A 16995-nucleotide genomic window follows, 5' to 3' on the forward strand; every position below is an offset into this window, starting at 1 on the left:
CCATCTCGAGGTCCAAGACCTTCTTCAAAAAAGAACCATCCAAGAGGTCCCAACAGGACAACGAGGATCCGCAACTTAATCTTGCTTCTTCTTGCTGCCCTAAAAGACCGGTGACCTGCGTCCCATTTTAGATCTCAGCAAACTGAACCTGTCGGTTAAGAAGTCCAAGTTACGTATGGTCACTCTTCAGTCCATTTTGCCTCTTCTGCGCAAGGGCAACTGGATGTGCTCAGTGGATCTCAAGGACACTTACTATGATATCATAATCGACAGATGCTCCAGAAGATACCTGCACTTTTGGCTAGGGGTCAATCACTACCAGTTCAGAGCCCTGCCCTTTGGACTAACCCCACAGCCCTCCAGGTGTTTTACCAAATGCATGGCAGTGGTGGCAGCTCATCTCTGGCTGCAAGGTTTCCAGGTCTTCCCATGCCTGGATGATTGGTTCCTCATGGCCCCCATGGAGCATCAACTTGCTATGGCCACTGAATATACCTTCATCCTCTTTCAGGCTCTAGGCATCACAGTCAACCTGCCCAAATCCAATCTTTCCCTATGTCAGAGCCTAGAGGTTATCTGGGTTCTTCTAGACATGGTGTCAGAGACTGCAGCACTTCCTCTCTGCAAATCATTTGGGTCCAGGTCCATCAGTTGCTGATTCTAGATAATCCCACTGCCCACTTAATCCTGCAGGAGCTAGGCCGCATGGTGACAGCTATCCAGTTAGCACCTCTTGCCATATATCACATGCAGGTTCTGCAGTGGACCCTGGCAGTTTAATGGTCTGCTCAATTTCACCCCATGTCCATGATCATTAGGATCTTTCAGGTGTGCAGAAGTCACCTTGTATAGTGGCTTTAAGCTCTAGATGTTGTTCTAGGCAGACCATTTTTTCTTCCCCAAACCATGGCCATGGTGACCACAGACACCTCCTTGTTGCGGTGGGGGGGGGGGGCATTTTCGTGGAAGGGCAGTTCAAGGCACATGGTCCCCCATAGAAACCAATTTGCACATAAACGTCCTGGAAATGAGAGCAGTCATCCTAAAGTTGCAAGACTTTCAGGACTGCCTCCCTCTCGTTACTCTAGCAATTCAGACAGACAACATGGCTATGGTCTGGTACATCAACAACCAGGGGGGGGGGGGGGAACACAGTCCTATCCCCTATGCATATAGGGCATGAGAGTGTGGGAATGGGGGATGTATTCCAGGTGCTTTCTTATTGCAATGCACAGCCTGGGCAGTTCCAGTTTGTTAGCTGACAAACTCGGCAGATCTATCCTGAGTCCTCACAAGTGATCCGTGAATCTGGCAGTGCCACGTCGGATATTCGATCATTGGGGTATTCCTTGCTGCGATATTTTTGCCTCCCCTATCAATCACAAGTGCAGCAATTACTTTGCCCTGATGCCACTGATGGGGGAGTCACCCAGGGACGCTCTGATTCACAGTTGGCCGTCTGGGCTTCTATACGCTTACCCTCCAACTCCCCTCATTCCTAAAGCCTTGCAGAAAGCCCGCTGCATGAAGACTCTTCTCATCCCCATTGCCCCCTTTTGGCCTCATCAGGCATGGTTCTCCCTGCTTTGGTCTCATCTGAAATATCCTCCTTGGATATTGGATCCCGCCCCGGATCTCATTTCCCACCCTTGGGGGCTGCCTCTTCCCAATCTCCAGTCTCCATCTAACTGCAGGGTTCCTCCAGTTCCAGTGATCCTTTCCCAGTCCAAGCTTCCATCTCCAGTTAAGAATATTATCTTGTCTTCTCAGAAACCGTTTACCAAGAAAGTATATTCCAGTAAATGGAAGAGATTTTCTATTTGGGCCAGGCAACGCAGTCTAGACCCTTTTTCAGCCCCTATTCCTGGCATTTTGTTGTTCTTAACCTCTCTTTCACAAAGGGACTAGTTTCTCTATGATTAAACTCCAGTTGGCGGCCATCTCTAATTATCAATTAAATAAAAGACCCACCTTTTCTTTCAGACTGTGCAAGGCCTTTCTCAAGGGGATCTTTCTCTTAAGACCTCCTATCAAAGATCACTCCCCACCATGGGATCTAACTGTGGTGTTGCAGTCTTTTGACACAAAAGACCTTCGAGCCTGCAGCATCTTGTGATCTTAAATTCCTGTCCTGGAAGACTGACTTCTTGGTGGCTATTACTTTTGCCAGGAGAGTTTCCGAGTTGCAGGATGTCAGCATTAAGCCCCCTTTCATGGTTTTCCACAAGGATAGGAGGTGTCTCAGGACTAATCCTTCATTCATCCCCACAATAGCTTCTGAGAGCCATCTTAACCAATCTGTTCAGCTTCCATTGTTCTTCCCCAGTTATTCTAATAAGGGGGAATATACTCCATAGACAGCTATGTTTTTATCTTGAGGATTGAATAATTTCAGAAGTCACATCAGCTCTTAGCCTTCTCTCAGGACAGAAAAGGTCTAGCAGTTATCAAGGTATCGATTTCCCATTGGATCTCCAGCTATATTGCCTACATTTACAATCACAGGCACATAGATCTTTCCAGCCCAGTTAAAGCTCATTCTATTAGGTCGGTAGCCACATCTTCTGCCTTTTTGGCTAAGCTTTCTTTGGATGAGATTTGCGCTGCTGCTACTTGGTCTAATCCCCACACCTTTGTTAAACATTATAAGTTGGATTTGGTGTCTAGGAACAGGGCTTCTTTGGTTCCTCTGTGCGCTGGCATATCCTTCCCTGAGGCCTCCCAGGTTTCATAGCTGAGGACTTTGACCCTTCAGTGATGAATAATGACAAGGGTAGCACCAAATAGAGTTATGTACTTACCATAACTTGAAATCTGTGCTATCTGGTGTCATTATTCATCATGTTCCCACCCTCCTTCCCCCTTCCTTCTGGAGATTTGATAGATACAGAGGGATGTCTTTCCTTGAGGAGTTTTCAGTTCTATAGGCAGTCTAGACTGCCTTTTTCTTTGTCCAGCAAACTCAGTCTGAGGGTTGTGGGTCAGCAAGGGATTATGGGAAGGGGAGGAGTCTGAGCTCTGTATCTGTCTTTCAGTTGCCAACTCGGATCCGAGACCAATCCGTGATGAATAATGACACCGTATAGCACAAATTTCAAGTTATGGTAAGTACATAACTCGCTCTATATTCTGCCAAGTGTGTGCAACCTACCAAACATTAGCTGGAATGTGTCTGTGAAAATCCTAATACACTTATTTTGATGTTTGCCAGTCACCAGTATAGCTGTGTAGGAGTAAAATGTAAGAGGTTAAAAAGAATAAAATTGATATCAATATGTTGACCATGGCATAAACTGAACCAACAAAATCAGCTCTGTAGCACAGAAAACGATATTTCACCTGCAAACAGTTATTTTTAAGAACATGAAAATATTGTTTGTTCTTAACTGGATACTGTGATTACTTCATTCTCAGTATTTATTTTCTTTCAGATATAAAAATGTGTATTTTGAAATCAGTCCAACAGAGGAAGTGGGTGATTTTGAAGTGAAAGCCAAGTTCATGGGAGTTCAAATGGAGACCTTTATGCTGCATTATCAGGTACATTATGATTTGACTTTTGCATGATATGCATAATGAGGACTAATAAGATTAACTTAATGCATGCCGTGCCGGAGAACCTGTTTAAGGAGTGTAGTTGAAGTGCATAACCATTTGCATGAGTGGCCTTAACGAGGTAAATACGAATGCTCAGTTACACTGGACTGAGTAACTCTATGCTGAAAACGCATTTATTTTTTCCCTTACAATTCTCAGAAATTTGGCAAAAAGCACAGTTTCTCAACCAGGAACAAACCTGTAAATCTTTACTTTTATACACTTGTCACTGATATTCGGTGAATATTTAAATCCTGAAATCAGAGTGACTGCATTAGGATGTTGGAATTTGGACAAGTAGTTATTCAGAAGCCTGGCTAGACAAAAACCTCTCTAGAAGTTTGAGTTACTTCGTTTTCATAATTGTTTTGAGGTAATTGCTTCATACCCAGGTTCTAAAGGGGTGGAGTTTGTGATAGGGAGGTCACTCTGCACATTCTTCATAAGATCGCTGTTGCAATAATCCTCAGAGATACCTATATGTTTGGCCTGCCTGCAAAACTCAGGCTCCTTCCTTGCACATTGTACATGTTCCTTTAGCATGAGCGGACATACCAGTGTAAGGGAGATGTATGGATGCATCATAATTCGGGACTTTTATGTTGCTGGTCCACATATGAAGACTTTCATCAGCATCATGTCCGTCATTTGTATTGGTCAGCTTCAGTGCAAAGCTTTCGGGCAGATAGATATCCTGTTGGGGACCCTTCCTCTTTTGTATAATTTTTTGTTTTGAAGTTTGGCTGTGAAGGGAAAATTGAAGTGAGATTGTGGGCATCAAATACCATACAAAGACTCCGACTTAAGTTGCTTTGCTTATGGGCCCGACATGATGTAAAAACCTGTAGTGTTTTATTAGACATTCGCCCCAGCACTATTATAAGTAGGCTTAATTCCCTCATGACGTAGAAACATATCTTCAGAACTTTGCTCATCTTCCATGTCTGTGGACATCCATCCTTAGTAGAAAAAGAAAACCTTCGAGTGAAGTACTACTGTACATGATGAATAGATGTCCTCCTCTGTCATTTCAATACGAGATGGACAACTACACTAAGGCACCTCCAGACTGTTCATCTGTCTCTGGTGCACCCAGTAATGCATCCCTTTTGGAGGCCATTATGCCTATGGATACCTGCATGTCTGATCAGACCAAATGTTCATCTGAATCAACCAGGAATGGAGAACCTAAATTGACCTTATCTGAGGGTGAGGGAGGTATCCATCAGCTTTCAAGAGGATGTCCATGATTTGCTTATGAGAGTTAGGTGTATGACTTCTATGCCAAATCCATACATCTGGATACTCTTTGGAAACATTCTCCAAAAAGGTATATTTCTTCACCTTCTTCCACCACCATTCAGAAATGCAGTACACATGAATGTTTCAACTTTGTTCAATGTCTTTTTAAAGTAATTCAGTCTTTCAGTCTTTAGACCCTTCTTCATCAACATCTGCTCCTTTAAAGAGGAAAAGCATGGTCATTGTAGACACAAGTTTTATAGAGAATTGGGAAACGAGATAAAAGGAATTGAAAGACCACCAAAAAAAGAAGAAATAGATACATTTTGAAGAAGTATCTATGAAGATCTTGTGGAACATAAAGATGCTAAATGGATAGAAGAAGTAAAAGAAAAAATAAGTTTAAAGGTACAGGATATGAAATGGGTTGAAGTAGCAGCCAGAGAGATTGAAACAAAGTTAAGAAAAGCCTCTAATTGGAACCCCAGGCCCTGATACAGTACCTAACTTTTGGTTAAAGGTATTAACTTCTTTGCACGAAGATTTAGCCATGAGTAAGAACTATTTATATGCGCACCCCAAACGGACACCAACCTGGCTAACAGGAAAAACAATGCTCCTACTTAAGAGTGAACCTGCAAGCTACCCTAAAACTTATAGACCAATAACTTGCCTTCCGACGATGTATAAACTGTATGTGGGAATTGATACCGACAGAGTTTATGGTCATTTAGAAGAAAATTCAATTATGGCAGTAGAACAAAAGGGCAATAAAAGAAAGTCATATGGAACAAAGTATCATTTGTTATAATCATAGTGGAGAACTGCAAAAAGGGGAAGAATCTAAGTGTGGCATTCATTTACTACAAAAAAGCATTTCATAGTATCCCACATTCGTGGATAAAAGAGTGCTTAAAAATGTATAAGATAAACCCTACACTGATCAACTACATTACAGTGACCATGAAACAGTGGCAGACCTCTTTGCAATTAAGCCATGATAAAGGACAAATTATTATCCCAGGGATAAAAATTCAAAGGGGGATATTCCAGGGTGACTCTCCGTCAACGCTGCTATTCTGCCTTGCCCTAAACCCATTAAATTGTCTACTTAACAGCTTAGGCCATGGCTATAATTTGGTTCTTAGACAACAACAAAGTGTAAAGACTTCGCATCTTCTATTTGTTGATTATTTAAAACTGTGTAGCTAGTCAGAGGAGGAACTGAAATTACAACTGCAAGTTGTCAAAACTTTTTCAGATGACATAAGAATGTCATTTGGTCTTGATAAATGCGCAAAAGCAACCTTTAAAGCAGGAAAAGTGCAACACCAGGAAAACGTCAGTTTGGGACAAGAATGTGATATAAAAGAACTTGAGCAAGAGGGGAGTGTGTCAATATTTGGAAATTGATGAAGGATCAACAATAAAACATGAACAAATGCAAATAAAAATTAGTAAGGAGTACTTTAGAAGACTTGCATTAATCCTGAAAACAGCACTGACATCTATAAATAAAATCCAAGCTATAAACCAATTTGCTGTTCCTGTCCTAACTTAGTTTTGGAGTGACTGGCTCTAAAACTTGTTGGATAGATTAGATAGGAAAACAAGAAGGATGCTTCATGCTCACCAAATGATTTTAAAAAATCACTGCATACCAAGATTATATATTCTCTGTTTTCAAGGAGGGATGGGCCTCCTTGAAACTGATTACATGTATAGATACTCGTATATTTGCTGACCTCACAAGACCCAAAAGTAGTGAAAGGTTTGAAAAAGGAGAATAAATCTAAGATGACTTCTCTGCTTAATCTAGCAGAAGCATATCCGTGTCATGCAGGAATGGAAATCAAACCAGAAGTAGATAAAAATCAGACAGCAACTGAATGTGCCAAAAAAACAAAAGAAAGAATAAGGTGAAGGACCAGATGAGAAGGCGAGAAATGTGGAAAATGCATATAAATATAGTTGTAAGTATAGAAAACGTCTGGAAGAACCTCATGTTGATCAGGAACAAATGCAGGAGTGGTTAGAGGCAAATTCAAACCAAGAGATGAAAGGTTAATATTGGCGGCCCAAGATAGTGGGCTACGTACACGCTGGATTACAAAGTCCATTGAACATGTGGGAGAAACAGTCAGATGTGTTTTGTAAAATCAAATTGGAAACTGTCACACACCTGATTGCTGGTTGTGACATACTAATGGCAGAAGGATTATACTGTGTGAAAGAATAAATACAGTTGAGCTATGTGGAACAAACTGAGCATGTGAGAAGAAAGAGTATGTGGTCAGTAACTTTTAACCATGTCAACAGATTCTTTTAAGCAGTAAACAGTACATAATATGGTCTGTACATGTTTATGTATTTTGCTGAAACTGCTAGATAGCTGGAACATGTGAACGGATTAAAATTAATCAGCTAGTCTGCTTAAGAATGCATTCTTGAAGCCTGTCATTAGAACATTTCATTGTGTTGTAGCATTACTAATGCTGAGTTGGGAAAAGGAAGTTTTAGCTAACCTATTTTTAGGACATTGACATATTTCATTTTAGATATTTAGTACTGTTCTAATGAATAACTACATTTTGCAGATATTGGTAAACTTTTTATTGGATACTGGCAGAGGTCTGATAGATAACACTTGTTATTTTCACTTGTACTTTCTTATAAAAGTGCTGGAATATGTTTGTTTGTGGAGACATTATTGACTCCGGTTCTGTCTCCCACATGTGTGTTTTCTAATAAATGTTGAAACTCTATCAAGACTGTAATTTTTTTAATTTCCTTAACAACTGAAAGGCCTAATAATGTGGCAAGACTGCTTCACTGGGGATTGTGTAAAAAATATAGTATTGAAGTAGCTGAAAAATGCTGGAAACATGAGGCACAAAGCATCATAGAAGATGATGATTACGTCTCAGGGATCACCCATTACCGACAGTTCAAAAGATAGATGCTAGAAAACTAGGTATGGTGATCCATGAAGAGAAGACAAAAGTAGCATCGATCATTGAAATCGCCACACCCAGTGACTAAGTCATAAAATATCAGGATCTGCAGGCAATGTGGAAGAAAGATAGCCAGACAGTTCCAATAGTAGTAGGAGTAACGGGTCTTAAAAAGAATCTACAGTCATATTTAGATGCGTTATCAATACATGTAACCCCTTACGAATTGCAGGAGGAGTCATTACTGGCCACATTGTGGGTGCTGCATAGAGCACTTTTGGCTGACATCAGATATTGAAACAATACTAATTTCATTAACTTTAATCATACTTTAACTTAGGAATGGGGTCCATTCCCATCATGGTATTAGAAACCCAAAATATTTGGAGAAATTAAAAAACAGAAAAGCATTCTCATTGCCTTTGAGGAGGAAGGATTGTCTGATTCTGCCTAAGAAGGCCTAGATTATGTCTTTGAAATTCTTAATCCCCTCTGGGTTTGAATCCCGAGGCAGTTGATACTTTATCCCCAGCCTATGACACTATTGCCAAAATGAAGGACTTTTACGTTGGAGGGTAGAGAGATTTCTGACTCACCAAAAGGATTCTATGACATGTGAGTGTAAACCCTCCTAAGCTTGTTGTCATCTCTGTAAGTTTTGGGGACACTGGAAAATGGCTTTTCATCTACAGTGATATAAAAATTGTACACACCCCTGTTAAAATGCCAGGTTTTTGTGATATAAAAAATGAGACCACAGTAAATCATTTCCAAACTTTTCCCACCTTTAATATGACCTATAACCTGTACAGTTGAATTGAAAAACAAATCTGTTAGTGGAAAAATATAAAAAATAAAACGTACAGTAAGCTGGTTGCATAAATGTGCACACCCTTAAACTAATACTTTGTTGAAGCACCTTTTGATTTAATTACAGCATTCAGTTTTCTTGGGTACACACCTGCCATCAATTAAGAGACTCTGATTAACCCCAAATAATGTTCAGCTGCCCTAGTAGGATTTTCCTGACATTTACTCAGTTGCCTGCTACAGCAAAAGCCATGGTTTGCAGAGAGCTTGCAAAGCATCAAAGGGATCTCATTGTTGAAAGGTATCAGTCAGGAAAAAGGTACAAAAAAATTTCCACAGCATTCGATATACCATATAACACAGTGAAGGCAGTCATCATAAAGTGGACAAAATATGGGACAACAGTGACATTGCAAAGAACTGGACGTTCCTCCAAAATTAATGAAAAGACAAGACAAAAACTGGTCAGGGAGGCTGCCAAGAGACATACACCAACTCTGAAGGAGCTGCAGGAATTTCTGGCAAGTACTGGTTGTGTACTACATGTGACAATCTCCTATATTCTCCATGTGTCTAGACTATGGGGAAGGGTTGCAAGACGGAAGCCTTTTCTTGCACACAAAAATATCCAGGCTTGGCTGAAATTTGCAAAACAATACACTGTCTCCCAAAAGCATGTGGGAAGATGTGTTATTGTCTGACAAGACCAAGGTTGAACTTTTTGGGTACAATTCCAGAAGGTACGTTTGGCACAAAAACAACGCTTCACATCACCAAAAGAACACCATTCCCATGGTGAAGGATGGTGGTGGCAGTATCATGCTTTGGGGTTGCTTTTATTCAGCTGGAACTGGGGATTTAGTCAAGGTGGAAGGAATTATAAACCGTTCCGAATACCAGTCACTTTTGGCCCAAAGCCTTCAGGCGTCTGCTAAAAAGCTGGAAGATGAGGAGTAATTTCACCTTTCAACACGACAATGATGCCACACATACATCCAAATCAACAAAAGAATGGCTTCACCAGAAAAAAAATTAAGTTTTGGAATGGGCCAGCCAGAACCCAGACCTAAATCCAATAGAAAATTTGTGGGGTGACCTGAAGAGGGCTGTGCACAAGAGATGCCCTCGCAATCCGACAGATTTGGAGGGCTTTTGTAAGGAAGAGTGGGCAAATATTGCCAAGTCACGATATGCCATGCTGATAGACTCTACCCAAGAAGACTGAATGTTGTAATTAAATCAAAAAGTGCTTCAACAAAGTATTAGTTTAAGGGTGTGCACACTTATGCAACCTGCTTAATGTACGTTTTTTTTTTTTTTTTTATATTTTTCCCCTAACACATTTGTTTGTTTTTCAATTGAATTGTACAGGTTATAGGTCACATTAAAGGTGGGAAAAGTTTTGAAATTATTTATTGTGGTCTCATTTTTTATATCACAAAAACCTGGCATTTTAACAGGGGTGTGTACACTTTTTATAGCCACTGTATTTCATTGCCCCCCGATTCATAGTCTGTGGCTCCTAAGAAGCATGACACATTTTACAGTATTACTGATACTCATAAGTATTGTTACAAAAATCCCACTGCTGATCAGACTGTAATTTCTGTGGATCCTGGCAAAAGAACTATAGCTATGTCCTCCTCTGATGCCATTCATAACAACAGCAGAGCTCTTAACAGATATGGCAAAAATGTGTATACATCTGCCATGTTAGCTGTTAGAGCTGTCAGCACCAAACACACACGATCAAGTTCAGTTTATTTGAGCATTTTGGGACAAGCTTTGGCAAATTTTCCTAATTCTGATGTGTAGTCAAATTTCATGGACATGTTTAATTTTGCTTTTCAGGTAGCTAAGCACCATATCAGCTGTGGCCATGACACTGTGGGTGCTGCCTGTAGAGCAACTTCTACTGGTACTGTTATGAGAAGATATGTTTAAGATCGCATTCTTTGAGGTCATTACAGCTCAACTACTAAATGCTTGCAGGCAATGACATGTTATTCAGAAATGCTTCAGTTGGAGTTTTCAAAACATTAGAAGAAATAGGAAACCATGCAGAGCGTTAAACAGCATTTCTTATTTCCAGTCAGATTTCAAAGGAAATCTTAACCACTCCAAGACCCTTTTTTCATTAAGTCTAGAAAAGAATAGTTTTGAGAAAAATGGCAAGGAGTATCCAAAATAACATCTAATGGATCTCAAGAATCCAGTGCGCAAAGAAAAAAAAAAAACTGCTTTTGAGAAATTATCTCCACCACCACCTAACTCTGTCTTCTGAAAGTTGCAGGGAACCTTCCTCTATTCTTTCTTTCATGGTATACTATCTTGGGTACTAGATATTGTACAATAGCGGTCCCTAACCACCGGGCCATGGATCATTTGGTACTGGGCCACCAGGCATGCTGTGAAATGAAAAATTGAATGTGTGTATGTATGTGTAGACGTATGTTTGTGTCTGCCTGCATGTGAGAGTGAATGTGTGCATGAAAACAGAATGGATATGTGTGTATGTGAAAGAAGATATTGTATGCCTATGAGAGAGAGTGAGCAGTGAGATTGATCGAGCTGTTGCTTTACACTTGCTAAGCAGCGCTTTTGCTGTTTAGCGAGTGTAAAATAAAAGTCAAGGAAACCGAAAAAAGTGTATGCATGTGCATGTTTCTGTCTGCATATGTAATTGAATGCATGCATGAAAGTAGACGAGACTCTGTGTGTGCGCACACGTATATGTTTCTGAATGCATGTGTGAGTGAATGCATGCATGAAAGCAAAAGAAGATTTTTTTGTGTTTGAGAGAGATGAAGAGTGAGAGTGATCCCAAAATCTCAGGAGTCGGCCGACTGGCACTTGCGAACTCCTTCTGCTTCGGGCACCGCGCGGCAAGAAAGACTGAAGAAAATGGCGTCTGTTGCATTATATATACCCCCTGGCACACTGACGTCAGGGAAGAGGCGACAGCAACCGACGCCGGACCAAGACTTTGGAATTCCGGCCGACTGCGGGACTGCCTGACGACAGGATAACCAAAGTGTGATGACTGCAGCAGGGTGAACACTCAAACATCTACATTTATGGTAGGTACAAAACTGCACTTTTGCGTACCTCTCGGCCATACCACTCAACCTCTTCCACAGTAAATCTGAACAGAGCCGCAAGTAATAGGGACAGATTATAAATATTGTTCTTATAAACTTAAAAAGTCAATAAGTTTGCCATTCGATTTACATACCTCTCGACTGTAGAGCAGTGTTATACTGTTAAGCAGAATGTATACTTTTTTGGTAGTTATTGCCAGTTGTCTTTTTATTGTACTTTGGAGCTTTTCTCCCCTGTTCCTGGCTAAAAATAGACTTGTAGTCCATTCAGACCTCCCCGGTAAACAAATGTCAAATTAATAAATATTATACACTTTTTTTATTTTTTATTATGTGCGTGTGATGGCTGGTCTTCGGAAAATTGCCTTACATGAAACCAGCCCTTGGTGCAGAAAAGGTGGAGACCGCTGTTACGGGCATCTTTCCTCACTCTCTGACCTCAAAGGTTATTTCAGACTTGCAGCTTCAGGTGTCATAGAGCCAGTGACTGCAAATAAATGGGGAAAAGGGTTTTTACTAAAGACTTTTTCTGGTACACAGGAGAAGGGGCACCTGGAGGGCCCATTCCATTCTGTACGAAACCAGACAAAACATTTTTATGCTGATTACAAAATTCAGAATGTTGACACTTTGAACTCTGCTTTGTCTTCTTTCCCCATCAAGCCTTTTTGGTCCCTCCAGGCATCTTCCTTCATATTCTCATTCAGAAGAAACACAGAATATTCTTAAGATTCTTTGTTTTAGAATTGCATTATCAGTTTACTTCTTTGCCCCTTTGGACTGTCTATCACTCCCAATGTTTTTTACCAAATGCCTTGTTCCAGTATTAGCTTACTGCAGACTTCAAGGCGTATGCATTTTTCTTATCTGAAAGATTGTCTGGTCTGAGCCTCAACCAGTCAAATTTTTTTTTAAAACATCTTTATTAAGTCGTAGTTTACATATCATCATAGGCACAGATACTTTAATAGAAAAGTAAAGAGACTATAGTGACATTTTCACTATTTTCATGTGGCATACGCACGTATTTTCTTAATTATCATTCACTCCAACATTACATACATTGCTGAATTCATGCACTCCCATAAGCTTCACTCCTCCTCCTGAGCATTATTCTACTTGTATTGTTCCCACAAATTGTATTTATTTCTAGGAAGTTTGTTCCCTCCCTTTTATAAAGATCCCACTGTAATTTCTTTCATCTCTTTTACAGTAGTCAGTACTTCAGTTAGTTGTGTTAGATGTTGATTTCTGTTTCTAGTAATTTATTTTTTTGCAGCCAATAACTTAGTGAGGCCTTACTGTGTCTGTGCAGGTCAGATCTTGTGTTCAAGCTAAAAACAATCTTTTCCTTAGTTTATTTTACATTTTTTGACCGAAGAAGTCTGGCTGGGCACAAAGGCCCCTTTTCAGTAGAGGCCCGGGAAAAATCTCCAGTACATGCAGTACAAACAAAATGTAAGTTATACAATATCAACAATGTTAGGCAAAGTACAGTATAAATACATTTTACAATGTCAAAATATATGACAGTAACTATATGTACAGTAGTAAGGCTTCTCATGCCAGTTATATTCTATACAGATATAATTAAATAACTATGCAGTATGGTAGATGTTACATTACAGAGTACTGAGTTATTTACAAAGGGTGGAAAGCAAAAGGTTGATTTAATTATGAGATGTAAATGAAATGAGTGGTAAAAGAGTTGAGAGGCATAGGTAGAAGGGGAGGTGAAGACAGAGTGAAAAAGCATTTCTGACAGTGTCGTGTAGGGTGCTCATAAAAACACACAAAGACTAAACCAGTAACCAGTCAGATTGGAAGCATGGCATGATATTTTTAAAAACTGCCAATTTTTTACACACACAAAAAACAAGTTCACTGTTAACCTCCGTTTCCCATCAGACCTCCAGCATTTGCTCCCTACCTGAGGAATACGTCTCTGAAGTCTGCAGGGAGTATAAAAATATCTTAATAAACCATTCCAAGATAAACATCTAAACCTTATTAACAGCAGGTTCTGTTCTAGACTCAACTAAAAACTCTACCTGAGCTTATCTTTCACTTAGCACTCCCTCTCACTTTCTCTCTGTCAATACTGATATCAGTCCATAGTAGAGAATGCAGTCTCTAATCTTCAATCCAAACTTCTGTTTGGCCTCCTCGCGCACTGCAAATACCTTGGTTACCTTGCCATTTTTTCTGCAGTTAATTCCAACCACTTCTTGCAATATCTTGCTTATATCCCTGCTTGCAGTTATCCCTATTGGCAGTATCTTCTTTCTCCATTCCCATGTTGTCTTAGTTCTTGGAATATTTTCTGCTACTTTATGAATGTAATATGCTGTATGGTCATCATTCTTAAGGACCTGCATCCAAAATCCTACTGTCTTATTTTCCCATTTCATCATTCTCCATTTCCATTTTGATTCTGTTATGTATGTGAGCATTAACTGCATAGTTCTAAAGTATCCCTTCAAATCAGGTAATCCGAATCCACCTTGTTCTGCGAGGAGGATCAACTTATCCCACTTAACACTTGCTCTCTTCCACCCCTAAATAAGTTCCTTCAACTCTTTGTTATCATGCACATCATCTCCTCTGGCTGATGAAAATATGCCTGACCTGTATATAAAAGTAAAGGGACTAAAAACATTTTCTCTGCTTGTATCTTACTATCTGTAACCATAATCAAGAGCTTTTAGTTTCTCAGATGTTATATTATGTTTTGTTTAGTCTCTTCCCACATATCCATAGTTGTAACAGAATCCTTTTTAATCTGTATGCCTAAATACGTTATCTTATCATTCTCCCACAGTTCATATGTGGGCACATAGTTTACAGCTGTAGCCTTTGTTTTAACAACTTTAATTTTATATCCTGAAAAACTTGAAAACTGTTTCAGAATGTTCCACAACATCCAAATGTCCTTTTCTAGATTTTTCAAGTACAGAATGAAATCTATAAAAGGAAGCTAATTTTTTTGACTACTGTAACATTTATATCCTTTAATTTGCGAGTCCATTATTTTCTTTGCTAGTACCTCTAAAGGTAAAACAAATTGGAAAGAAGACACCCCTGCCCTGTTACTCTGTTCAGATATAGCTTGTTTGAAAGGAACCTTCCCACTTAAATCTGGGCAATGACCCTTTATATATCCTCCTAATTTAACTTTATTATCATATCAAGGACTGCAAGTGCTGCCATTTCCCTGCTGGTAAAATCCCAGCTGACTCTGTCAGATGTTGACGTACAAGAAGGGGGTCTGTATCAAGACCCACCAACAATAGGTGTATATTCTTACATTCTACTTCCCTGTGGATCATCATTGTTTTAATATTGTCAGATATTTGCCCCCTTCCCACATCTGTCAGTTTTTCACCATTGTCTTAGTGTAGGCATAAGCACTTGGGGGGAAAAATGGTTTAAAACTGAAATGGGTCTATATAAAGCTGGATCTGAAGGGTATTTAGTCTGTTCAGGTAATACAGCCACCAAAACTTTTTTCCAAGATGCTAGTACTCCTCCATCCCCTTTTAAAATCATGTTAAACATAACCTTCCAAATCTTTTATCAGTTTTTCTTTCCAACTTTAAAACTTCCAAAGCAACATCATGTCTTCCTGGCGACTTTCCTGTTTGATTATACATCACTGTTTTTGTCTCATCTCTTCCTTTCGTGGCTTTTAATTGTAGAGTCTCATTTTCCTATAAACTTGGCATAATTAAATCTTCCATAAAAAATGTCCACATGCACATTTTCTTTGTTCCTACATTCCTCTGCTTTATACAGATTTCCATAAAATTTCCTTTCTAGGTGCTCTAGTTAATCTTTTTTGTCATAGGCTCCTCAAGTTTAGCTACAATCCTTTCTACTTTAAGTCATTGTGCTAGAAGTTTTTGTGCTGTTGAGTTATCAAAAAATAGTTGCTTAATGTCATCGCTTCTAAACTAATGTGTACTATCCAAATACTCCCGTAATTTCCCTTTAGCTCCAAAGTTATTCCTTTTCTTCTGTAAGATTACCCTTATTCTGCCATACTTGCCTTTGTCAACCCCTCTAATTTCTATCACTTCTTTCCCATATCTCTTTCTGTTTTATTTCTGCCCTGTTTTTAAATTCAGTTTTCATTTTGTCCCACAAACTAGCTATCCCCTTCTGAAGAGGTTTATGTCTTTCCTGTGTTGCATAATTGGGTGCAAACAGCTGTCCTTAAATTCTTGTCTTCACATAGTTGCCCTACATCTTTCTTAATTTTTATTGGGGCATATTGTGAAATTGTTATTGGATGTGTCAAGGCTTTCAATTAAATATTCATGCCCCTGTGACATAATTTCTTTCCGGTCTGGCCCAATTATTGTACATTGGGGAATAATATGTAAATTCTGTGAGATGTTCTTGTAAAGTTCAGTGGCAGTATGGAATACAACAGCCAACCAACTTCCAAAGCTCCAGGGTACCTTTCACGCATCCAATATATTAGCATGAGCTGAGCTCACTTAAGGGTTGGTGCATAAACCTTTCTTTTAAGAGCTTTCCTTCCACTGAAGAGCACTCCTCTTGTGAGCTTTCTCTGAATGATGGTCTGCTTGCTAATTCTTTCCATTGCTTGGCAGTCAAGTTCCCTTCAAAGAAAATGCTTCCACTTCTGCTTTTTATGACAAAAGTTGTACTTTCTCTGTGAAATAGAAATTTAAAGCTATGAAAAGTGCATGTGACTTGAGTGTTAACTTTTTTACTTTTTCAGAAAAAAGTTGTTTTAACCTAATTTACAACTACTTTTTCTGAAGTAAAGCTGCCCGTATTTTTATTTTTGGGGCTAGAGTAAGTCTTTAATTTAAAGTGTGTTTTGCTGTGTTTAGTGGGGGAAAGTTACTTTTTTGCTACTTACCAGTTTTACGAACTACTGGCAGCTTTTTCACCTTAACCATGCAATAACCTACTGGTTCCTTACTTCCTCCCTCTTGCAGTCGCAAAAAGAAGAAAATAAACAGCCTTTTCCAAGACAAAAGGCTGCTTATGGATAGCTCTGCTGTGGCCATTTCTGGTTCCTTAGACCATTCACATTTTGTTCTGGGCTCCATCTGTAGTAGTCCCTATAGCCACCATGAACACTAGGTTAGAGACTGCCTCTGTCTGTGCTGAAGTGCCATTGGAGGACAAGGAAAAACACACTTGTCAGTTCATCTATGCCCATCCCTTGGGATTTTTTTCTTGCAGAAGTGGATCTGCTTCTTCAGAACTTCTTGTCAAAAAGAAACAAAAACTTAGATGTATATCTTCTCCTG

The 16995-nt window shown here is 39.5% G+C and overlaps 1 protein-coding gene across 1 annotated transcript in view; it reads left to right on the forward strand.

Moving 5' to 3' along the window:
• Positions 1-16995, forward strand: part of IQGAP1 (IQ motif containing GTPase activating protein 1) — a 1927315-nt gene that overhangs the window by 1898840 nt on the left and 11480 nt on the right. Inside the window, exon 35 of the mRNA XM_044076373.1 lies at positions 3432-3540. Coding sequence (XP_043932308.1) covers positions 3432-3540 — 109 coding nt within the window. The remainder of the gene's footprint in view (positions 1-3431; positions 3541-16995) is intronic.

Source organism: Protopterus annectens, chromosome 7.part0 (assembly GCF_019279795.1).
Source record: "Protopterus annectens isolate FY-2018-M chromosome 7.part0, PAN1.0, whole genome shotgun sequence".
Lineage (NCBI taxonomy): Eukaryota > Metazoa > Chordata > Ceratodontiformes > Protopteridae > Protopterus > Protopterus annectens.